General features: G+C 54.6%; 2 protein-coding genes across 2 annotated transcripts; one reads left to right on the top strand and one right to left on the bottom strand.

Moving 5' to 3' along the window:
* Nucleotides 1–2,252: 2,252 nt before the first annotated feature.
* Nucleotides 2,253–8,607, top strand: FOXP3 (forkhead box P3; the record flags this gene model as incomplete). Its single annotated transcript, XM_082682046.1, has 10 exons — nt 2,253–2,477; nt 2,999–3,103; nt 3,191–3,329; nt 3,722–3,983; nt 4,888–4,975; nt 5,176–5,256; nt 6,033–6,183; nt 6,870–6,946; nt 8,136–8,237; nt 8,458–8,607. Exons 1-10 carry the CDS (start codon nt 2,268–2,270, stop codon nt 8,605–8,607), a joined length of 1,365 nt encoding a protein of 454 aa, XP_082538172.1. The 5' UTR covers nt 2,253–2,267.
* An 883-nt stretch (nt 8,608–9,490) lies between these two features.
* On the bottom strand, nt 9,491–22,772 carry CCDC22 (CCC complex scaffolding subunit CCDC22). Its single transcript, XM_082681250.1, has 17 exons — nt 22,623–22,772; nt 21,411–21,588; nt 16,573–16,705; nt 15,713–15,819; nt 15,502–15,568; nt 15,223–15,401; nt 13,106–13,300; nt 12,512–12,574; nt 12,298–12,417; nt 11,636–11,755; nt 11,430–11,546; nt 11,223–11,324; nt 11,034–11,141; nt 10,680–10,775; nt 10,398–10,457; nt 10,243–10,317; nt 9,491–9,827 (listed from the first exon to the last, which is right to left on the bottom strand). The coding sequence occupies exons 1-17, from the start codon at nt 22,670–22,672 to the stop codon at nt 9,714–9,716; spliced, it is 1,884 nt and encodes a 627-aa protein (XP_082537376.1). The 5' UTR covers nt 22,673–22,772; the 3' UTR covers nt 9,491–9,713.
* Nucleotides 22,773–23,646: the final 874 nt, after the last annotated feature.

Raw genomic sequence — 23,646 nt, 5'->3', positions numbered from 1 at the left:
GGGGCTGTGACAACAAGGCCCAGATGCAGACCCCGATACGAAAACACAAACTATGTCCCAGAAACATCCTCCATGTGGCTTCTAAGAAATAGTCAGAAAAGGATGCCCCAACAGACAGTGCAGGAAGCCGGCTGCCCAATCTGGCCCTCCAGGTACCCCACCACGAGACAGACCATATCCACGGCCCCCTTCTGAGAATGTATCTATGCTGCCCTGAGTCAGGTTGTTGCAGATGTGTCTGAGGAGGCGATTTCTTATAGGCTCTGGCCAAGGGTCCAGGCAGCTTGAGAAGTGACCACAGGCTAGCCGTGTAGGCCAGGCCAGAGCGGTGGAAAACATCCACTCATTCACCAAAATCAGTATTGGTTCGCTCAGGTCTTCTGTGACAAAGTACCACAAACTAGGTGGCTTAAATAACAGAAATGTTTTGTCTCACAGTTCTGGAGGCCAGAAGTCCAAGATCAAGGTGTCAGCAGTGTTGGTTCCTTGTAGGGCTACGAGGGAGAAATCTGTTCTCTCTCCTAGCTTTGGATGGTTTGCTGGCGCTCTGACATTCCTTGGCTTATACAAGCAACACCCTGATCTCCGCCTTCATGCACTCATTCAGGCCCTTGTTCTGAGCCTCCGTAGACCCAGGCTCCTGATTCTCACGCAGTAATGTTCTAAGGCCCCGAGAGAGTAAGGGTTTAAATACCTGGATTCACACCCCCACCTCCGTGAGCACCATAACTCTGGCGACCCCCATGAGCTGAAAGCAAAGAAAGAAAGGAGCAACTGCCCCCTCAGAGCCCTTCTTCTGCTCCCCAGGGCTGCTCTCGGCAGCTGTGTGCCCAACCCAGTGCTATGGGGGGGGGGGGGAGACACACACATACACACACACACTTTCCGGAGAAAGAAGTAGAGATCTCAAGTCACCATGGGGCTGTGGGACACTGTACCTGGTTGTCCCCTTCAGTAAAATGGAAGTTGGGCTTGGCAGTCCCTTCCAGCTCTGGCTTCCTCTCGGATTGGTACTCTAGCATTCCGAGAAACCAAGGCCCTGCCCATCGGGGAGTGTAAGGTTCTGGAGCCATTCTGGAGGATTTTCTGGATAGGGCTTGGATAGGGGAAGAGAGGAAGAGCGGGCATTCCAGGCAGGTCGAATAGCATGAACAAAGGCTTGGAGGCAGGCCTGAAGAGCAGAGATTGGGATGAACTCCGGTGGGAGCCGAGTCGAGGAGCTCGCACAGGCCCCGGCTCAAGAGAGCCTGTCTCTCCTCCTCTCTGGCACCTGCCCTGCCAGCTCCATGCGGGGCGGGAGCCCAGAGATGATCTCAGATGGAGAGCTCCAGACTCCTGTACTCAGCTTCCACACGGCCTTGCCACTTGCATGTCTAACACCAGAGTCGTCATGTCCCTCCACACCTGGATCACCACCCCCAACCCTGCTCCCCCATCTCCCCCATCTCAGGTCATGTCAGCTCTGTCCTTCCAGCTGCTCAGCTAATACCCAGAAGTCACCTTGACCCTCCCTCTCTCACCCTCCGCATCCAAGCTGCCAGCAAATTCTCCTGACTCCACCTTCGAAACATTAACTCCGAACCCACCCACTTCTCACCATCTCCACTGTCATCATCCTGGTCTGGACTGTTGCTTGCCTGGACTATTATAGTAGCCTCCTCACTAGTCCCCCTACTTCTGCCCTCACCTTCCTAGAGTCTGCCCCCCTCACAGCAGCCAGAGGGATCTCTGGAGTCCATGCCCACCTTGCACTCCCAGATATACCCGTCACTGGGGTAACATAATGCTCCCAGGAGAAAATCAGAAAGCAGCCCCCGTGGGATCAGCAAAGGTCGTGTGGCCTATACTGGGTTCAGGGAGGACAGGAGGGCTGAGGCTTGAAGAGCACCACTCAAGTGCTGAGACCTATCCTGGCTGAGGCCCCACAAACCACCCCAAATTCCCCACCACCCTCAGGGAGGACACCTCCCCAACAGGCCTGTGCCAGCGTGTACAGGCACGCTGTGTGCTGGCTCCGTGTATGTCTGCACGTGGCGTGTGCTTGGAGACACAGGCACACCCGTGCTCCTGACACCGAGTATGTGTGTGCACACGCGCACACACGTGACCAGAGCTGGGGCCCCTTTGGGACACACCCCAGCCAATGCCTGCTCTGACCAGAGGGGGTGTCCACATGGTTCAGATGGTTGAGCATTTCACACACACCCCAGCACGTTTGTAACTCCTTCCCCTTGTGTCCCCGCAGCCTGCCCTCGGACAAGGACCCAATGCCCAACCCCAGGCCAGCCAAGCCCTTGGCCCCTTCCTTGGTACTCAGCCCATCCCCAGGAGCCTTGCCCAGCTGGAGGGCTGCACCCAAGGCCTCAGACCAGCTGGGAGCCAAGGGCCCAGGGACAACCTTCCAGGGCCGGGACCTCCGAGGTGGGGCTCACGCCTCCTCTTCCTCCTTGAACCCCATGCCACCATCGCAGCTGCAGGTGAGGCCTAGGGCCCAGGATGGGGCAGGCAGGGTGGGGTACCTGGGCCTATAGGTGCCGACCTTTACTGTGGCACTGGGCGGGGGGCCCAGCTGGGGCACAGGAAGTGGTTTTCTGGGTCCCAGGCACGTCTGTGACTTATGCAGATGTCACGGGGCCAAGAAAGTCCCCACTTAGCAGGTCTCAGAGATTCGAGGCTCTCCGCAACCTCCCAATCCCTGTCTCAGGATAGGAGACCCTATCATGGTCCCACAGGCATAGCCATGTGTGTCTCCATCCCCCTGTGACAGAGGGCTTGGGGCCCAGGGAGATGAGGTGACAGGATGGAGGCCAGCTCTGCCACTTATTAGCTGTTTGATCTTGAAAAAGTCACCCAATCTCCGTGAGCCTCAGTTTCCACATATGTAAAATGGGGTTGGTCATTCTGCCTAGTACGTGGGGTCGTTGGTGAGGAGTATACGGGTTAGACATGTAGAACAGTGAACATGAGGATGGCATCTCACCCGCCTGCCTTCCCCCAGCTGCCCACAGTGCCCCTCGTCATGGTGGCACCCTCTGGAGCACGGCTGGGTCCCTCGCCCCACTTGCAGGCACTCCTCCAGGACAGGCCACACTTTGTGCACCAGGTACCAACCCAGAACAGGCAGGGAGGAGGGAGCAGGCGGGAGAACTGGGGAGAGGACCTGGCTGAAATGGACCCCATGTGCCCCTAGCTCTCAACGGTGGATGCCCATGCCCGGACCCCTGTGCTGCAGGTGCGCCCACTGGACAGCCCAGCTATGATCAGCCTCCCGCCACCCACTGCTGCTACGGGGGTCTTCTCCCTCAAGGCCCGGCCCGGCCTGCCACCTGGTAACACTGTACCCCACAGCTCCACAGAAGCCCAGAGCCCCCAATCCTTGAACATAAGTGGTGTGGGCTGCTGACTTGCGGCCCTCAGGAGGCCAGAGGTGTCAGGTCTTATCATCTTGGAAACTCCAACCTCTAAAAATGTCAGGCTCAGAACCTTAAAGACACAGAGTGTCAAAATCACGGAACCACAGATCTTTGCAAAGTTAGTCAAAATGTCAGCGCAGTCTTTGAGCTGCTCCACCAGTAGCCTCGGAGATTAGGGACCACAGAGCCCCCTGGGAGTCTGGGCCTGCAAAGCTCAGGAGGGTGGGAAGCTCAAAATGAGAGGCTTTGTGGGCCGAGCTCCAGAGCCTGGCCCCCAGCCCCCAGAGGTGCCCTGTCCCCACCTGCAGGGATCAACGTGGCCAGCCTGGAATGGGTGTCCAGGGAGCCAGCACTGCTCTGCACCTTCCCAAGCCCCGGTGTGCCCAGGAAGGACAGGTCAGTGTGCAGGGCTGGGAAGGACCCTTGCCCTGCCATCCCCTCCTCTGACACACTTTGTCCCCCCAGCACCCTTTCAACCATGCCCCAGGGCTCCTACTCACTGCTAGCAAATGGTGTCTGCAAGTGGCCCGGATGTGAGAAGGTCTTCGAGGAGCCAGAGGACTTCCTCAAGTGAGTGGGTCAGGCCTGTTCTGGTCCAGGGGGGCCCCAGTTTGTGGGAGGAGGTCTGGGGTGCAGGTCTCAGCTCAGGCCTCATCCCGATAAGGGGTAACATGAAAGAGGCAACAGCTGAGACTGCGGGTTCAGATCCTGGCTCCATCACTCACTGGCTCTGTGACCTTGGGCAAGTTACTTAGTTTCTTGGAGCCTCGGTTTCCTCATCTGTATAATGGGGGCATCATAACAGAGGTGTGTGCTATGATTTACCTCCATTTTACAGACAAAGAAACTGAGGCCAAAGAGGTTAAGTGTCTTGATCAAGATCACCCAGTTCCTGAGTAACAGCCAGCCTCCGGAATCCACACTCCTAACTGCTTTGCCCTGCTACCCCCCCCTCATGCCAACACACCAGCCTTTTATTGATTTTATTGACCCCCAAAGTCCCAGATCCTCATAATGGCTATTGCTGCCTCCTCTCAGCCCCATTTCTCTCTCTTTCTCTCTCTCTCTCTCTCTCTCTCTCTCTCTCTCTCTCTCACACACACACACACACACACACACACACACCCCTTTTCCAACCATACCCAACTATCAGTGGCAATTCAGTGCATCCCGTCCTCTTCACAACCAGGCCTTCGCACAAGCTGTACTCTCCACCGGGAATGCCTTTCCCACTCTCAGCTCACTACCCTTCCATCATCATCTCCAGCACCCTGGACATACAGTAGATGCCAAGTAGCATATGTTGAAGGAATGACAGGTGTGAAAGGAAGACTGAGGTAGAAAGAGGGGAGGGAGGCTGAGGCTCTGAGGAGAGACCTTCCTCCCAGAGGGTCTGAGCCCTCCCCACTAGGAATGTTGAGCCGAGAAGCCAGGCTCGCCATGGTCACCCGCATGGACTCTTTCCGCTACCCAGGCACTGCCAGGCAGACCATCTCCTGGATGAGAAGGGCAGGGCACAGTGTCTCCTCCAGAGGGAGGTGGTGCAGTCTCTGGAGCAACAGGTGACATGGGGGGGGGCAGGGGCAGGGGGGCGGTGGGTGAACCGTACGTCCACCCTGTGCCAGGATACAAGCTCACCCAGGATGGGGGCTGGCATGAAGGAAGGAAGGGGGCAGGGCACTCCCAGGGAAGACCACAGCCTACACAAAGACGTGGTGGAGAAAGATCAGGTTGAGGCCTCACTCTGTGCCTGTCCTCACAGCTGGTGCTGGAGAAGGAGAAGCTGGGTGCTATGCAAGCCCACCTGGCTGGGAAGATGGCCCCAACCAAGGCTCCATCCACGGTGAGCCACCCCAGGCCTACAGGTTGCACAGACTGCTGGGGAGCAGGGGAGAGAGAGGCCCTGCAGGGGGCGGGGGACCTATCCTTGCACCCAGGCCCTGGGATCTCTGGGCCCCTGTCCCCAGCTCCAAACATGCCCAGACCTAGGAATCTGTCCCTTTCTACCTACAAACCCTCTGACCTTAAGATCCCAAATCATGATCTTGAGTTTGCAAAGCAACAGCAAATCGCCAAACACTGAATGCAGACTGTGTGCCGCTGGCAAGACCAGCTATATAACTCACAGGGCCCAGTGCAAAATGAAATCACGGGGCTCAGATTTCAAAATGACGACCGCAGAGCATTAAACAAAGTGCAGGGCCCCAAGACCTTCAGAGATCACATAGAAGCTGGCCCTGGGTGTCAGGCACTGTTTGTGAGCACTTTGGTGATGTTAACTTATTTAATCCCCATGATGCATGGTGAGGTAGGTATTACTATCATCCCCAATTCACAGATAAGGAAAATTGAGGCCAGGGAGGCTTAGGTGACTTTCCCAAGGTCGCAGTTGGGTAGCAGAGGAGCCCAATTCAACCCTAGCTCATGGCCCTGGCACTGGTGTGCTACACACACTAGTGTCCGTACCCGCACTTTAATAAATATGGCTCGTGCTGCTTTGTGGGATTCTACATCAGAGTGGAATTGAGAAGAGGGTGCCCTTACTTTTAAAAACACTTATTTAAAACTAAAGTGGCAAGTTTAAGCCTCTGGGTCACCAGCCTCTCCCTCTTCCCCCAGGCATCATCCGACAAGGGCTCCTGCTGTATCGTAGCCACTGGCACCCCGGGCACCACTGTCCCAGCCTGGCCGGGTCCCCAAGAGGCCCCTGAAGGCCTGTTTGCTGTGCGGAGGCACCTCTGGGGCAGCCATGCAAACAGCACGATCCCAGGTAAGGATGGTACGTGCCCTACGTGGTGCCCTCTGAGCCCCTCATCTCCCTGCCTGGTACTGGGCAGGGGACTGCTCTTCCCCACCACTGCCACCCAGCCTTTGGAAACTGGCAACTGCTCGTAAAAGCTTCCTCTCTGGATTTCCATGGCCTCCAAGCCCCCATTGTGGTCTCAGATGTCTAGTCCTAGCCCTGTCTCCCCTGAGGATTAGGGCTCACTCACTCTGTGCTTCAGCTACTCCATTTGGTCATCAGAAGGAAGAGAGCTAGCTTAGTAATTCCCAGGGACTCTCCCTCTCCCCACCAAGGAAAAGCAGGGTGACTCGCCCAAGCTCACCAATCCCCTACTGCCCGCAAAGTCTGGGCTGTGGGCTTAATAGCGATTAGGGCCTTCGAGTGCCATCCTGACTCCGCCATTTAACCAGTTACATGCATTTCATGGGGAAGTTACTTCATTTCTTTTAAGCCTTGGGGAGAATAAGCCCCATTTTGGTGGAAGCGGTGCAAAGGGGAAATGATATCATTTATGTCAAGTGCTTAGCAAACAGTGACTGGGATCCTGGAAAGCGGTATTCACGGTGGGATTTCAGGCATGCAGACTCGACAGCCGGTCGGTCGAGAGCAGAGGGTGGGAGAGGGAGCGAGGAGTTCCCTGACGGGGCCTGATCCCACCGTACCTCTGCCAGAGTTCTTCCACAACATGGACTACTTCAAGTTTCACAACATGCGGCCCCCTTTCACCTATGCCACCCTCATCCGCTGGGTAAGCAGAGTGCCGGGCTGAGGAGAAGGAAGAGAGGGCGGGGTGGAGGATCTGCCTCTCTCTGAGCACCCCCAGGCGGGCTCCTGCCTGAACAAACCCACGCCTCAGATGTGATCCCCCATCTTCACCCCAGACCTGCCCCCAAACCCACAACTAGACTGCCATCCAAGCCAGTGCAAGCTAAAAGCTGGCCTTCAACACACCCCCTTCCTGATGGCCACATCAACTCCAAACCTAACTGCCTCCTGGGCCTATAAATAGCCCCCAAACTAGCCCCCAAACTCCTTCACCAGCCCAGACGTACCCCAGTCTGCCGACACATTCCCCCCTAGACCCTATCCCTAACCCCTTCCTGTAACACCTGACCCGTCCCAACCCCTTCATCCTCATCCCCCTAGTGCCTTCCCAGAGGCTTCACCAGAGCCCACCCGGACCTTTATCCTAGGCCCACACCTAACCCTACACAATGCCCCCCACTCACCTACCTAGCCCCATCCCAACCCGGAGCCTCACCGCAGCCATGGTCACTGACCCTTGACGCAATTCCATTCCTAAATCCAAGCAGATCAAATTCCCGGACCCTTAGCCTCACTCCACGCCTAATCCCAGCCCTGACCCTTAACGACCACACACAGTCAACCTCATTCTTGACCCTGAAACTAACCACATCCCTGACACATAAAATAACTACGTAACTAGGCCCATCTCTGACTCCTGACCTAATGTCACGCGTCATCCCACCCCTCGCCCCTTGACTCACCCCAGTTCATCCCCAGCCTGACCTTTAACCAGCCACTTCCCTGACCTTTAACTCTGCCTGGTCCTTTACCCCTTCCAAATCCTTAACTGGACCCCACTCTCTGGCCCTTACCCTTCCCAAACCCTGAAACCTCACTCTCACAGAGAACTCCAACTCCAACTCTACCCCAGAAATTTAACTTAACTCTAGCCCTAACCCTGAAGCAGACCCCACTCCAACCTCAAACCTGATCCTCTACCTAACCCCATCCCAGCCCTACCCTCACCCCGCTTCTAACCCTGTCTCTGACCCGTCACCCCACACCATCTCCCTTCCTTCCCCCGTCCCCACAGTTCCACCCAGGTCAGAAGGCCCAAGGTGGGCCAGTGCCCCTCTCAGTCCGAATTTGGGGGAGCGGCTCCCCTTACCCCCACACCCCCTAACCTCCAGGCCATCCTGGAGGCTCCCGAGAAGCAGCGGACACTCAACGAGATCTATCACTGGTTCACACACATGTTCGCCTTCTTCAGAAACCACCCTGCCACCTGGAAGGTGAGCACCTCCGGAGGTGGCAGTGGCTGGGAGGGCCTCAAATGCCACTGCGGTGCTGGGTCAAGTTCAGGAATGGGCGGGCCTGGGACTGGGCTTGTAGGCATGTTGAGAAAGGGCAGGAGGTCGATTTTTGGTGGGGACTGCTGGCCTCAGAGGATGACTGCCTGCCTGCTCCCCTCCCCAACGTCCCCGGCCCGGCTGGCTGGTCCTCCTTCCACAGAACGCCATCCGCCACAACCTGAGCCTGCATAAGTGCTTCGTGCGCGTGGAGAGTGAGAAGGGGGCCGTGTGGACCGTGGATGAGTTTGAGTTCCGCAAGAAGAGGAGCCAGAGGCCCAGCAGGTGTTCCAACCCCACACCCGGCTCCTGACCTCAAAGCCAAGGAAAGAAGGAAGGACAGGGGCCAAAACGGGGGAGTAGAAGTGGCTGGAGGCAGGGGTGACCGGCCCTGAACGTCCCTGCAGGGACCAAGAAGTAAGGTGTGCACCATCTTGCTGGCCAGGGACCCTGCTTCCCAGCTGACTGCCCTCCTGGATCACATGCTCTGCACCAAGGCTACTCAGAGGGACCTTGGCCCCAACCCCACACCCCCGCCCCAGCCCCCTGCGACCGGCTCTCCAGCCAAGCTGAGCCTTCACAACCGACCACACACACAGCCTGCCTCAGTCGCTCTCACAGATGACCTTAGGGCTGGAAAGGACACAGAGAGTCGCAATCCTGTCCCTTGGACTCAATACAAACCCTAAAAGACGAAGAGCCTGCCTCAGTACACTCACACCACCTCAAATCCGCAGTCACACAAACAGTCACACCCGAGCACAGTCCTGTCAACCCACATGCCCCAAAGCACACACCCGTAGCCAGCTTCCAGGCCCACAGGTGCAGCGTCACACGGGGCATGCCCAGACACCCGCACAGAAGCAGCCTCGGTACCTTCAGGATCTCAGGTCCCAGAAAGCCACACAGACACATGCTGGTCACACACGGTATCACACAGCTCCCGACACAGACGCTCGGTCGCACAGACTTTCTGAACTCACCTGCATATCTCACACACCCACAAAGCACCCCAGTGGGCGTCCTGAGTCCCACGCAGACACCCAGGGCCATGCACACCGACTCACCAAATGTACCCAGTGTCTCACCTGCCACCCGCCCCCTCCCCCATCCTGAGCCCTGTGCCCTGTGCCCCCATCCATGCCTCAGCTTAGACTGCAGACAGAGCCCCTCATTTATTTGAGATCCAAGGCCCCAACCCCCAGCACCCTCCGCAATAAACTGCAGCTGAGCTTCCACACTCTGGATGGTCGCCCCAGATAAGGGTTGGGGTCAGGTGGGCAAGGGTCTGGGGCCAAGACTACAGCAGGAGGAACTGGACCACAAGCAGAGGGCATGGCCCAGGCCAGTGCTTGGCCAGTGCCCCCAGCACCCCAAATCCCTGCCTGAGGCCTGGAGGAGACCTCTGCTGGGGGCTGCTCAGGCCTCACGGACCCGGCCCAGGAGGCCAGCATTCTCCTGGCGAAGGGCTCGGTAGTCCTCACGGATCTTCTCCAGGTTGCTGAGGGTCTTCTTGCCCATCTCCGTCTCAATCTAAGGCAATGCGAACCGCAGCCCTTCAGCGTGCAGGGCCGCTTTCCCAGCTCCTGCTCACCAGCCCCACCCCATCACAGCCACCCAGGGCCCCTCCCATGCTCCTTCCACCCCCTCCAACAGCAGCCTGCTCTGTCCCACCGCCAGGCCTCTGCACATGTCATCCGTCCACCTAAAGCATCCTTTGCTATGTGGCAGGACTGCCCACCACATACTCGAGCTGAAGCCTCTGCCAACGGCCCTGGGAGGCAGGTGTGAGGACCCTCAGGGGGAAGGAGGGGGCCAGAGCAGGCCACTGGGCTGCTCCAGGTCACACACACAGCGCCTAAGGGGCAGGGCTGTGTCTGGTTCCACAGCCTCTCTTGGCATAAACCGAGGAGCTGCCTTGGTTAGCCTTCCCAGCCCCAGGCCTCACCTGCTCCTCAAGGTCTCGAACCTCCCGCATGATTGTGCCCGTGTCCTCGATGGTCTGGATGAGCTGGCTGCAGTTCTGGGGACAGCAGGAGCAGAAGGCTTGCACCCCAACTTGGCCCCACCCCAGCCAGCCCCCAGGCACGCTTCTCCCCTCACCTCATGCAAGGCAGCTAGATACTTGTAGGCCTTCCGAACAGCGTCGTCCTTTTTGGCATCCTGACCAGACAGAGGAGACCCTGAAGGTGTCGGTGGGCTGTCCCCGCCTCACCCCGCCCCTACCCCACCCCCACCTCCAGGCCCCCACAAAGCCACCCTCTCCCACTCCCTGACTTCATCTTCCCCAGGGCAAAGCCAGGCCCGAGCATCAGTGTACCTACGAGGCTCACACAGGGCCCAAGGCCCACCCCACCCCCGCACCCAGCCCGGCCTGCCCCACACCTTGAACACAAGCTCATCAGTCACCGCAAACGTCCGGTCCAGCTTCCCAGACAGGGAGTTGATTTCCTTCTGAAGCTCCTTCGTGTCAGACAAGATCTGGCAGAGACCAGGGTAGCCGTGAGCCCGTCTGGGGCGGGCAGCCGGCCAGCTGAGGGCATTCACGTTTATGCTGTCCCATCCAGACAGGGTCAGGGGTGGCTGGAGTGGACTGTGTGGGGCTCTTCTGTGTCTGGGTATGGCCAGATAGCTCTGACTTTCAGAGGGTGTGAGGTCCCCGTGTAGCCCTGCAACACACATCTGCCCCTTCGGCATATCTACCTGTATGACCCACCCTCCCTGGCCACGATGGCGTACCTTAGTGATCTCTTCCTTCTGCTTCCGGATGTTGCCCACAATCTCCAGGATGCGCTGGGTATAGGCCAGCCGAGACACGTCTCTGGGCAGGGTCTCGAGCTCTGACATCTAGGCAGAGACAGCAGGTGCTCCCTTAGCACCCACACCTCCCCGGCTCTGAGTGGCCCAGGGCCCCCACACGGGCCTTACCAGCTGCTTATAGACGTCCTCCTTCCGGCGGGCCTCTTCAGCAGCTGCCCGAACACTCTGGTGCAGCTCCTGGATCTCTGCCAGCCGTCGAGAAGATTCCAGCTGCCAGGACCCCACGGGTAGAGGGCAGTGAGGCAGAGCGCAGGGCTAGCCCCCTAGGGAGGAACCGAACCCGCCCCACCCATGGCCCCGGACCCCACCACCTACCTCTCTGCAGTCCTGGAGCTTTCGGAGGTGGCGGTACTCAGCAAGGAGCGGAACACGATGCTTTTCCCACTGACCTGCCAAGTGGATGACCCGCTGGGCACTGCTCTCTACCACGAGCTAGGGGTGGTGGCAGGGGGGCTACATGTCACACTGGCTGGGCCCATCCAACTCCGACCCTCCCAGCCCAGCCTCAGTGCCAGCCCCACCTGCAGCTTGGCAAGGTTGGCAGCCCCGTCGGGCAGCAGCTCCACCGCCCGGCTCTTCAGGCGCAGGGCCTGCTCATGCTCCGCTGTGCTGAGCTTGCTCTGCCGACACTCGGTCTCCACCTGGCACCCAGGATCCCCACTCCCAGTCAGTGGGGAAGCCCCATGCACACCACAACCTCCCAGCCCCCGCTAAGCCTGGAGAGCCCTGACCTAGCCCAAGGCCCTCAGATGACAACACATCCCTCTAGGGGCCCTATGGGCCCCTCGGACCCCTCCTGATAGTAACAGAGACCTATAAGCAGTGACAGGCACCCACAGGCCCCTCTGACCCCTCCACCTCCACACTGACTCCCCAGGACCCCTGATGAGCCCCACAAGCCCCTACAGAGGCCCACAGACACTTACACCCCTCCCGATTCTCACAGACACCAAGGCACCGCTAACCCCTGCAGGTCCAACACCACCCCCACCCCCAACCCTACATCGCCCTCTCATTCCCACTGATTCTCCTGAACCCTCAAGAGGCCCACAGGTCCCCAGTGTCTCCCATGAACCCTTCTGACAAGTGCAGACCTCTACAGAGTACCCCCTCAAGTCCCTCTAAGCCGTCTAGGCCGGACTTGTGACCTGACCCCGGTGGACAGCCCCTCTCCCACACCCACCTGCACGAGGCTGATTCCCAGGGTCTTCATGTTGGCTTCAACCTCTTCAATGTTGCGATTCACTCCCTCCAGCTGCTCCCGAAGAGACTCCAGCTCCTGCTCCTGAGCTGCCCATGTGTCCTGGGAGGCACAGGCAGTCGGGGTGGGGGTGTCAGGCCCAGTAGACAGCCAAGGGCCCAAGACACCTCCCCCGCCCCACCATTGCTCTGCTCACCTGTTCAGGCCGCCGGGAGGTGGCCGGCACATCTGACACCTGGGCTGCCTGGGCCTCGGGCTCCTGGGGAGCGAGAAAGGAGCATCCTGGCTGTCGGGGAAAGCCCTGCCCCTCACAGCCCAGCCTCAACACCCACCAAAAGCACCTTCCCAGCACCATACCCGGGTACAGTACCACTGACGGCTGTCAGAATGTGTGTGAGGATCAATGCACTCTCTGACCTTAGACTGGAGTGTTTGCTCATAAAGAAACCTCCCTGACCCTGACACAGCTCTTGCCCATCTGCCCATGAGAAGGACGAGGGCCCCTCTGGATGACCATCCAAGGAGAGAAGATATGTCCAGAGGAAACTGCCCAGGAAAAGCTGGGGTCTGCACAAAGAGCAGCCCTACACGCTTACATAGTTCCCACCCCTCTACCCTTTCTCCACGGAAGTCCCCAAGAAGCCAGGGGACCGTTCTGGGTGCCCATCCACCATGGGGAGAGGGCAGGTGGGAACACGGGCCCCTGTATGGATAAAATGTGGTGTGTGTACATCAAGCAATACTGCCTTGGCCCCATCAGCATGCCCCAGGGCCACTCAGGCCCACCCACCAGATGGAAGGTGAACTTCTCTGAATGTGTGAAGCGGGAGCCCTTGGGAGCACCAGTCCTGGCGCCAGCACCCCAGGCCTGCAGCAGCTCTCCCAGGTCTCGGGCTTGTTGGGGGGGCCCTGGCCGGCCCCAGGTCTGGCGCAGATGCTCGGCCAAGTGCTTCTGCAGCCGCTGCCGCTGAGCCCGAGTATCCTCCTAGAAACAGTGGAAGAGTGTGGAGGCCTGCGGGGTACCCAAGGCCCTGCCTCCACCAGGGAGCTGCTTGACAAGGTGCTACCCCCAAGTCACACCAGCCATCCAGCCTCTCCCACAAGGGGGCCTGGACCCACTCTCCTGGTCCACAGGCCTGGGAGCTCCCTGAGGACGGGGCCTCCTCTTCTTCAGCCCTGCTTCTCTCTACCCACTGGCTCCCTGCACTGGAGGAGGCTGTGGGAAGGGAGAGAAGTAAGCCTGCAGCCCCCAAATTAGAGACCGACACTCAAAAGATATGTGGGGACAGAGCGGAAACCGAGTCAGAGGTGCTGGGCAAAGAAGGGGGCAGAGGCAGAGTGGAATTGAGAGAGAGAGCGAGAGACATGAGAACAGAGGCAGTTTTGAGACAACTGGAGAAATCTGATTACGAACTCAGTGTTGGATGGTATTAAGAGGTCACTGTTACCAATAGAGGGGACACGGGTTTGAGCCCTGGTCCAGGAAGATCCCACATGCCGCAGAGCAACTAAGCCCATGCACCACAACTACTGAGCCTGTGCTCTAGAGCCCGCGAGCCACAACTACTGAGCCTGCGTGCCACAACTACTGAAGCCCACGTGCCTAGAGCCCATGCTCCACAACAAGAGAAGCCACCGCAATGAGAAGCCTGCGCACTGCAATGAAGAGTAGCCCCCGCTCACCACAACTAGAGAAAGCCCACACGCAACAACGAAGACCCAATGCAGCCAAAAGTAAATAAATAAATAAATTTAGGGGAAAAAAAGATGTAATAGGTTCTGGTTCAAAAGATAAAATGCATATACAAAGCTTTAAAAAAAAAACAAAAGAAAAAGAGGTCACTGTTAATTCTGTTAGGTGTGAAAATGGCCCAGGGGTTGTGTTAAAAAGTGCCCTTATGAGTTAAGAGATGTCTGCTTAAGTATTTAGAGTTAAAATGATATGATGTCTGGGACTTGCTTTAAAATATTACAGAAAAAAATGTTAGAGAAGGGATGAGGAAAGATTGGCAAAATGCTTATATCTTTTTTTTTTTTTTCTCTTTTTGGTTGTGCCTCACGGCTTGTGGGATCTTAGTTCCCCGACCAGGGATTGAACCTGGACCCTCAGCAGCGAAAGCGCTGAGTCCTAACTACTGGACCGCCAGGGAATTCCCACAAAAGGCTTATAATTGAAGGTGGATGGCAGGGACATAGAGTTTATGAGACTATTCTCTCTACTTCTGTGTCTGAAATGCCTGTAAGTTTAAAAAAGAGAGAAAAAGATAAAGACAGAACAAATGGCAGCGGAGGAGGCGGAAGGAGACAGTTCCAGAGGCAGACAAAGTGGGGAGAGGATGGGGACAGATACTGAGGTGGACAGAGGGGAGATGGAGGCGGATATAGAGGTAGATGAGGCAGAGACACAGAAACGAGGAGACAGCAGTGGGGAGAGAGAAAGAGGGGCAGCAAAACCACAGAAGGAGAAAGCCAGTGATGAGAAGAGACGGTGCAGAGATCTGGAAGCCACACGTCGGTGATGACGGCAGAGACAGAGAAAGAGGGAGCGAATCAGGGGCAGGAAGAAGGTAGTAGAAACAGGGAGGAAGGGAGCAGATCCTGACAGCTCTGGCTGCCTGTGCACGTCCTTCGGTGGAACATCGCCCTCAGAAGAGAGCAGTATCACCACCCTTGTCTCACAGCAGGAAGCGGACACTCCGAGGGGCCATACTGACTTGTGCGAGGGCCACAATCTTTCTGACTCCAATGTTCTTTCAGGCAGGGAGCCAGGTAGTTGCACACAGGGAGGAGACGATGGAAGAGAGGGACAAAGTGGGGAAAGGAGAGGGGCAGAGGACTAACGGGAAACGAAATGGGAGCCACAGTGAGCAGGGACCTCGTCAGCAGGGACCAAGCACTGGGCAGTACCTGGACGGGGAGGCGGGATGCCCGGTGGACCCAGTCCTCATCCCTGGGGCGGTCCCGGCCCGTGTGCTGGCAGAGTTGGATGGCGTGGCATTCAAGAAGCGAGGCCACCCTCGCAGCAGGCTGCGGCACCTGGGCGGGGGCTGGTAGCAGCAGGGGACTAGCCTGGAACTCCCGGGGCTCTGGAGGCAGCAACAGAGTCAGCCAGCCCTCCTGCCTCACCATGCAGTTAGGCCCACCTCTACCCCTCCCCCCAGCCCCTCTCCAAAGCCTCATCCTCACCTCCTCTGGAGAGCAAATCAGGCATGAACAGCCTGCTGGCATGGAAAGGCTTCTGGTGGGCCGAACCCTGGTGAGAGAGCAGAATCAGACCTCTAGGATGAATCGTGACGGGGGGCACCAGGGAGAGGGGGCCAAAAACCTGAGCACCCAAATGGGGACAAGGCAGGCAAGGCAGCAACAAGCAACACTGACATGAGTTGAGGGGTCCCACCTGGAGGTGCTGCAGCTTAGGAGTGCGAAGGAGGGGTGGGACCCAGGGCAGGGCTAGCTGGTCCCGGATTTGGCTCCCGATGGCCCGGAGGAGGATAGCTGAGTCACCTAGGGAAGTGGGGAGGGAGTGTCAATCAGGTGACAGTGCCACAACTCCAAAAATGCATACCCTGGGAAAGCAGCCTGACTGCCCCCCCCAGAGATACATATCTATGTAGCTATCATTCTCACACTCAGACATTCAACAAACACTTATTAAGCACCTACTTAGAATGGTACCAGTCACCATTCTAGACCCTTGGGCTACTTCAGTGAACAAACTGATAAATATCCTCCTGCCCTCCGGCAGAGGCAGGTAGAGGAGAGCGTGACCAAGGCCGTAAGTACAATACAGAAGACTGTCAGGTGGTCATCAGGAAAGGAAGATAAGGACCATTGAGAGGAAGATATAATTTTAAACAAGGCAATCCAAGGAAGGCCTCCCTGAGGTGACATGTGAACAGGAACCTCCAAGAGATAAGGGAGTGAACCATGAGGCTATCTGGGTGAGTAAGCCAGCAGATGCAAAGGCCCTGAGGCCGGAGTGGCCTGGTGTGGTTAGAGTAGAGTGGACGAGGCGGGGGCAAGGCAGGAGGTGAGGCAAAGAGGCCCCTTCCAGCACCAACTCCCCACCTGGGTCAGCCCAAGCCCCAGTTCCCTTCCCCCTGCCCTGCATCCCCTCTCCCAGCCCCAGTCCTCCCACCTAGTTCTCCTGAAGACATATACCCCACACCCACCAGTCAACCTTTTCACCACTTCCACCTCTCTCAGCCCCCACAGCACCCTCTCCCTCACCCCCACCACGCCCCAGGCACCCCATACCAGCAGGCTGGTCTGCGTCCTCAGAGGCATCAGTGGGCAGACGTTCAGCCAGGAAGAGAAGCAGGTCCCGGAGGTCAGGCTCACTGGGGTAGAGGAAGTTCTGATAGCCAAGCTCCAAGGGATATCCCAGGTCCTGGGGGTGGGGAAGGGTGGCCGCTATCAGTCAGGCAGGCAGGATCCTCCTGTTCTGGGAGCCCAGGGCTGAGACCACAAATGATCCCACTCTCTCACCAACCACCACCCTCTGAACTTCCCCTTGGCTCACCAAGGCCTTCAGAGCTTTAAAAATTAAAGCTCCGGGGACTTCCCTGGTGGTCCAGTGGGTGTGACTCCACGCTCCCAATTGCAGGGGGCCCAGGTTCGATCCCTGGATGGGGAACTAGTTGTGGCATGCGTGCCACAACTGAGAGTCCGCATGCCTCAGCGAAGGTCTTACGTGCCGCAACTGAGACCGGCGCAACCAAAATAAATAAATATTTTTAAAAAAAATAAAATTAAAGCTCTGGCCTCTCTAAATACGACTCAAAATCCAGAGGCCATGAAAGAGAAGATGGGTATTTCTGAATACATGAAAAAATTTTTCAAGAAAAATTACAGTGAGCAAAGTCAAAAGCATAATGACAAGCTGGGAAAAAATGCTTGGAGTTCATATCATAGGCAAAGAGTGAATCTTTTTCACTAGTATATAAAGAGTGCCTAAAACTACACAAGCAGAAAGACCAACAGTGCAACAGTAACAGAGGCAAAAGATAGGAGCAGACAATTCCCAGAAAGAGAATGAAAAACGGCCCTTAAACATATGCAAATATGTCCAACTTTGCTTACAAGAGCGACTTGAATTGAAAGCACACGGAGAGACGCCACACGAGCATCACCGATCCGGGACAACCTGACGTTACGTTCTCCTGAGGTCCACTCGGGCAGGGAGATACTATCACTTGCACAGAGTTCCTGCCCCAGACCTGAATCTAGTCATGAGCAAACGATCAGACCAATTCAGATTATGGGGCATTCCAGGAAACAACCAGCCTGCATTCTTCAAAAACATGTATCATTGCAAAAAGAAACAAAGAAACAAAAACTAAGTAGGACTGTTGGATACAGAAGATTAGAAATGTAACAGTGATATGAAATGTATGATCCTAGATTGGACTCTGTAGTTGGAAACAAAAAGAGCTAAAAAGGATATTTTTGTAACGACTGAGGAAATTTGACCATGCACTAAATATTAGATACTATTACTCTATCAATATTCAGTTCATGGGTGGGATCATGATATTGTGGTTATACTGGCAAATGCCCTTTTACTTGGGAGAGATGCACTGAAAGTTTTAGGTATGAAGTGTCATGATGTCTGCTGCTTTCAAAAGGTTCAGAAAAAAATGTGTGTGTGTGTGTGTGTGTGTGTGTGTGTGTGTGTGTGTGTACCCAGATAGAGAAAAAAGAGTGGAGGAACATGTTAACAACACAGAAAGCTAGGAGAATGGTGTTATTTTTCTGTTTTCATTTTTCCTTAAATTTGAAAGTTTTTCAAAGTACAAAGCTAGGAGGAAAACTATACAGAGAGACTATTCCTCACCTATTGAATGGGCAAAACTCTGACAATACACTCAGTGGGTGAGGCTGTGGGTAAACAGGCACCCTCTCATACACTGCTGTTGGGAAGGCAGGAATTAAACAATCCCAGTGAAGGCGATTGGGGAAAATCTAACAAAATGGCGTATGCGTTTACCCTTCCACCTAGCAATCCTACTTCTAGGAGTTGACCCTGAAGACAGGCCTCCAACAATTCAAGAATATATATGCACAAGATTATTCATTACAGCATTATTTGCAAAATATTGGGAACTCCCTAAATGTCCAAGCACAGGAGAGGGGTTGAATAAACTACAGTGCATACATACAATGAACTACTCTGCAGCTGCAAAAAGGAAAAAAAAAATGATTGCCTGACATGAAATGATTTCCAGGATATGTGGCAAGGGGAAAAAATAAGGTAAGAAACTAGGTATATGCTCTCTTTTGTGTAAGAAAGGGGGGAAATAAGAATATATATTTATATTTGCTTATATCTTCATTTTTTAAAAACTGGAAAGACACACAAGAAACTAATCAAGGTAATCCCCTTACAGCAGACGGGTAAGGGTAACGAGGTGAACGGTCTGGAGTGCCAGTGGGACTTTTCAAGGTATTGTGTTACTTCTGTCACACCTTGGAGATTTCTTTGACTCTTTCAGTAGTTAACCATCTTTTACCCAGTTAACAATTCTTTATATTGAAATTTCCCTATTCAAATTACTGCTGGGGTTTGTGTCTCTGGACTGGACCCTGACTGATAAAAATGACCCACACAAAATAGTAAATAATGTTTTTAAAAGAGGCTATGGGCTTTGGAGTCAAAAAGATTGGGGTTGAAATCCAGCCTGTGCTACTTAACTGGCTATAAGGCCTTGGACCGGTTATTCAACCACCAAGAAGCTCAGTTTCTAGCTGTAAAATGGGGCTGACAGTACTTTTCCGATGTGGATGCTTTAAGGGATAAAAGGGCCCATCAAGGTTCTGGGCCAGAGTTGCATGGATTCTGAAAGCATACTTCGTGGATGCAAATCCAAGCTTTGCTTCTTACCAACTGGGTAACCGCAGGCAAATCACTTAACCTCTCTGAGCTTCACTTTTCTCACCTGAGAAAAGGGATACCAACAGTGCCTACTTCAGAAAGTTGTCACCAGAGTTCAGTGAGTTAACACCAGGTTACCACAATGCCCAGCACAGAGCACACACTCAAAAAACATCATTATTATACACACATATGTGTACTTGGTCACAACGTAAGATATATTTATTTCAGAGGATCACAGTCAAAACAGTGTGAAAACCACTGTCTTTTAAGCTACTTTACTTTGGGATTTTTCCGACACCTGCAATCAAAGGGCTGTGACTGATACAGAAACTCATTCCAGGAGTGGGGTGTGTGAAATGACAGACACCAAAGTATGGAAGTGGCTGAGTCGCAAAAAGTGCTGCCAGGAGTAGGGCACATGAAGAGGCAGGCACCAGAAGGCGGCAGTGCTGAGCCAAGGTGGGCTACATGAGCAGCACCCAGCTGGGTTAAGAGAGACCTTTTCTACCTGCTCAGGGCAAACCGAGGCTCTGGGGCCAGACAATCACGTGAACCTCTCAATCACGGAAAAAGCCATACTCACGCTAAAGTTAGTGTGAGGAAAAGTAGGTCACCACCAAATCCAGTGGGAAACAGCACTGAGAGAAGGGAGGAAGAGAAAACTGGGGGAAGCCTGATCCCCGGCCCCTCCTCAACACGCCCCACTGTGCACCCTCCTAGCCAAACAGGACACAAGTTCCCCTTTATAAAGTGCCATCCTCGAGAAGACAGCCCCAGGCCAGGGGACAGACTGCCTGCCTGGAGGGCCACTGAGAGCCCCAGACAAAAGAACCTGAGAACTCCTGAGAACTAGGTGAACCAGAGAGCCAAGGGAAGGGTAGAGCTCTGAGGCCTATTTCTAAGAGACAGAAACTGCACAAGCAAGGAACAAATTCAAGAAACCTGACCACCCAGTCCCTTGGGGCTAAGTGGAAGGTTTCACTGTAGTTACTCTATTGTCCCTCTGCCACCATATACTGAGTACGCTGGGCATGTTGACATTCATTACGTAGCCACAAGTTGCTGGAACACAAGCAGCCAGATCAAGCCTATCCAATAATAGTGATACCACTTGCACAAAGCTTACTATATCCAGCTTTTCACGTATGAACTCTTTTTTTTTTTTTTTTTTTGCGGTACGCGGGCCTCTCACTGTTGTGGCCTCTCCCGTTGCGGAGCACAGGCTCCGGATGCGCAGGCTCAGTGGCCATGGCTCACGGGCCCAGCCACTCCGCGGCATGTGGGATCTTCCCGGACCAGGGCACGAGCCCGTGTCCCCTGCATCGGCAGGCGGACTCTCAACCACTGTGCCACCAGGGAAGCCCTGAACTCATTTTTAATCCTCATAGCAACCCTATGTGGTAGGTACAATTCTTACCCTTTCTACACATGAGAAAACTTAAGCCCAAAGAGGTTAAGAGACTAGCCTAAAATCCCAGAACTAATGAGCCAGGAGAAATGACATTTACTTGGAGCCCTTGGATATAGTAACTGGACACAGGTCTGTACTGGGGAGGCATGAGTGCTTCACCAGAAGGCACTTTATTTACAATAGAGACAGTATGTAAATTATTCTTACGAGAGGTAAGCTGCAACAGAGCAGAGTAAAGTTTTAGTGCAGACACTGTTTTAGTTAAGCAGCATATCTTCCTTCGGGTAACCCTCCCTCCTCCAACTCCAAGTGATCTTGAAGGAGCAGCCAATCACAGTGCCCTATAGGGATGACCAGGTGATCCAAGCTGGCCCAACCAGAGAACGTGGTGGTTAATTTCAGCCTGAGCACGTGACTCAAAACAGGGCCTTTTCAGGAACTGGTAAATGGATACTATAGGGGGAAAAGTTCTTGGTGCTAAGCTCAAAATATGAGAGCCAGGGGCAACTCAGGCACAAACTCATTTAATCCTCAGGACAACCCTACTTTTATCATCTCGATTTCACAGATAAGGAAACTGATGCCCACTGGGCCATCAGTTAGCAAGGTCACACAGTTAACAAGTGCTGTAGCCAGGGTCTGAACTACTCAGGCAGTTTGACCACAGAGCCGGCAGCCTTAACCACTAATGAACGCTAAGCCACAACGGGAGGCGGCAGAGAGGAAAGTCAAGAGTCTCAAAGGAGCTTGGTGACTTTGTGAAGGAGGAAGGAAGAGGCTGTGTGTAATTGGGAGGAAGACACTCACCATACAGGCCTGAGCCAGGCTCATGGCCAGACGGAACCGGGCAGACATAGCAAGAGGCAGCAGGGGGCTAAGGCCGGAGCCCACAGCAGGGTTGATCACACGCAGGCAACGGACCACAGCTTCTACAACCAGCTCAGTGGTGAAGGCTCGCAGGGTCTGCACATCTGGAGGAACTGCCCTGAAGAAGAAGGAGGCAGGCTCGATGGGGGGTGGGGGGAAGCAGTCAGGAAACAGGGATGAGGCTGGGCCGTGCTGCCTTCTGGAAGCCCTAGTACTGGGATGGGGTAGGGAGGGTGGCCACAGTTCAGACAGGTCCTGGGTGTTGCTGGCTGACTTCCATTTGGAAAACTGAGAATGGGGGGAGTCCTCAGGTCCTAAGATCTTGGTGTAGAACGGTGGATGGAAGGGATCCGAGTTCAAAAAATCTCAAATTTCCCTATGCCTAAAAGCCCCAAATTTCTGGGGTCTGGGAAGGCCTAGGAGCCCAGGTGGAATAGCCTCTGGGTTTCTGCATCCCCAGATATCATGTTTGCTGCATGTCAGAGGCCCCTAGATACTGACCTGCTAGAATTTTGAGACTAGATGTTGGGAGGCTGGAGTTTTCAGGAGTTCCAAATGTCAGAGTCCCTGGGTATCAGGACCACCCAGTCTCAAGCAATCCAGAAATCAAGCTCCCTAGATGTTGTCATCTTGGGTTTTTAGGACCCTCGAATGCAGGAGTCCTTGTGCGTCGGGGTCATCAAGCATTAAGGCCACCAGATTTTATAGAGTCCTGGGGTTTTAAAAGGCTCAGGTATTGGGAAACCAGGTTTGAAGGTTCCCAAGTATCCAATCCCAGGGGATTTTGGAGTCCCTGAGTGCCAGGATCCCAGAGTTTTAAGTTCCCTGGTTCACAGGATAAAGGTGGCTTAGAATCTCCAGATGTCAGAGTCCCAGGGTATTGATGTCAAGATCCACAGATTTCAGGATCCCGGGTCTTGAGGTTCCAAGGTTTTAAGGTCTCGAGGTGTCTAGGTCCTGGAGTTTGGGGTTTACCAAGTGTAGAGGTCAAAGGGTTTGGGAGGCCCCGTGTGTGTGTGTGCGTGCGTGTGTGTGTGTGTAAGGAGGAGGGAGGGTCTTAGGGTCCTGAAGTTGCAGCCCTAGATGTCAAGGTCCAGAGTTTTGGAGTCCCGGATGTGGGCATTCCGGGGTGGGCGGGGGCTGTGTCCTTACGTGCCGGCCTGTCGCAGGGAATGGATGAGGATTCGGTCCGCCTCCTCCATGGTAGAGCCGTGTTGGAGTCCGAGGTTGGGTCCAGGGCCGGGTCCGAGCAAGAGAGGCGCAGCTGTGGAAAGCCCGCTCCCTGCTCGCGGTCCAAGGAGTGTCACGGGCTGCGCGAGGAGAGCTGGGAAGTGTAGTTCCGAGACCCAGTTCGGCGCAAGCCGGATGCCTGTCGTTCTGGTGTGAATGGGCGCGCGCAAGCTTGAGCGTGCAATGGCTGCTGGGAGTTGTAGGTCTGGTTTTGTTTGTTTTCTCTTTCCTGCAGCCCAGTGCGCTCTTCCAAGTGAGCAAAGGATTATACTGCACGCGCAAGTGTGTGTGTGTGTGTGTGTGTGTGTGTATGTCAGGAAGGAAGGGGGAAGGAGCGGGACGGAGAGAGGCTTCTATACTCATTCATTTAAGGCAGCATTCATCTTCTAGATTGTAAAAGTGTACAAGTTAAGGCAGGGGCTTTCGCACAAAGCGACTAGGTTTGAGTCTCGGCTCTGCAACTTGCTAAATGTGCAACCGTGGGCAGGTTACATAGCTTCCCTGTGTCTTAGTTTCCTCTTCTGTAAAATGGAACTGTTAATGTACCTGCTTCCTAGGATTAAACAGAATTAACTCACGTAAAGCAGCGTTGAAATGTGTGCCTGATACATAATACAGTAAAAAACAAAAACAAACAAAAACCACTATGTAAGTTACAGTCACTAGTATTCATGCATTCAATAAATGCTTTATTTTAATGTTTTATATATATATATATATACACTCCAGAGAATAATTACATAGTAAACATCCATATAACCACCATTCATGAAAAAGACCACCCTGTCTCCACTGCTCAGTAGTGCCACGTTTGTCATAAATCACGTGTACCTATATGTGGGACTCAGTTTCTGAACTCTATGCTGTTCGTAATTTCTCTTGCTTTATAACAAGCTTTGATACCTGATATAGCAAGTCCTCCCATCTTGTTATTTTTCAAAGCATT

The sequence above is a fragment of the Grampus griseus genome (genome assembly GCF_964374135.1).
Source record: "Grampus griseus genome assembly, chromosome: X".
In the NCBI taxonomy this organism is placed as follows: Eukaryota; Metazoa; Chordata; class Mammalia; order Artiodactyla; family Delphinidae; genus Grampus; species Grampus griseus.
This window is presented reverse-complemented; position numbering and strand designations above follow the sequence as displayed.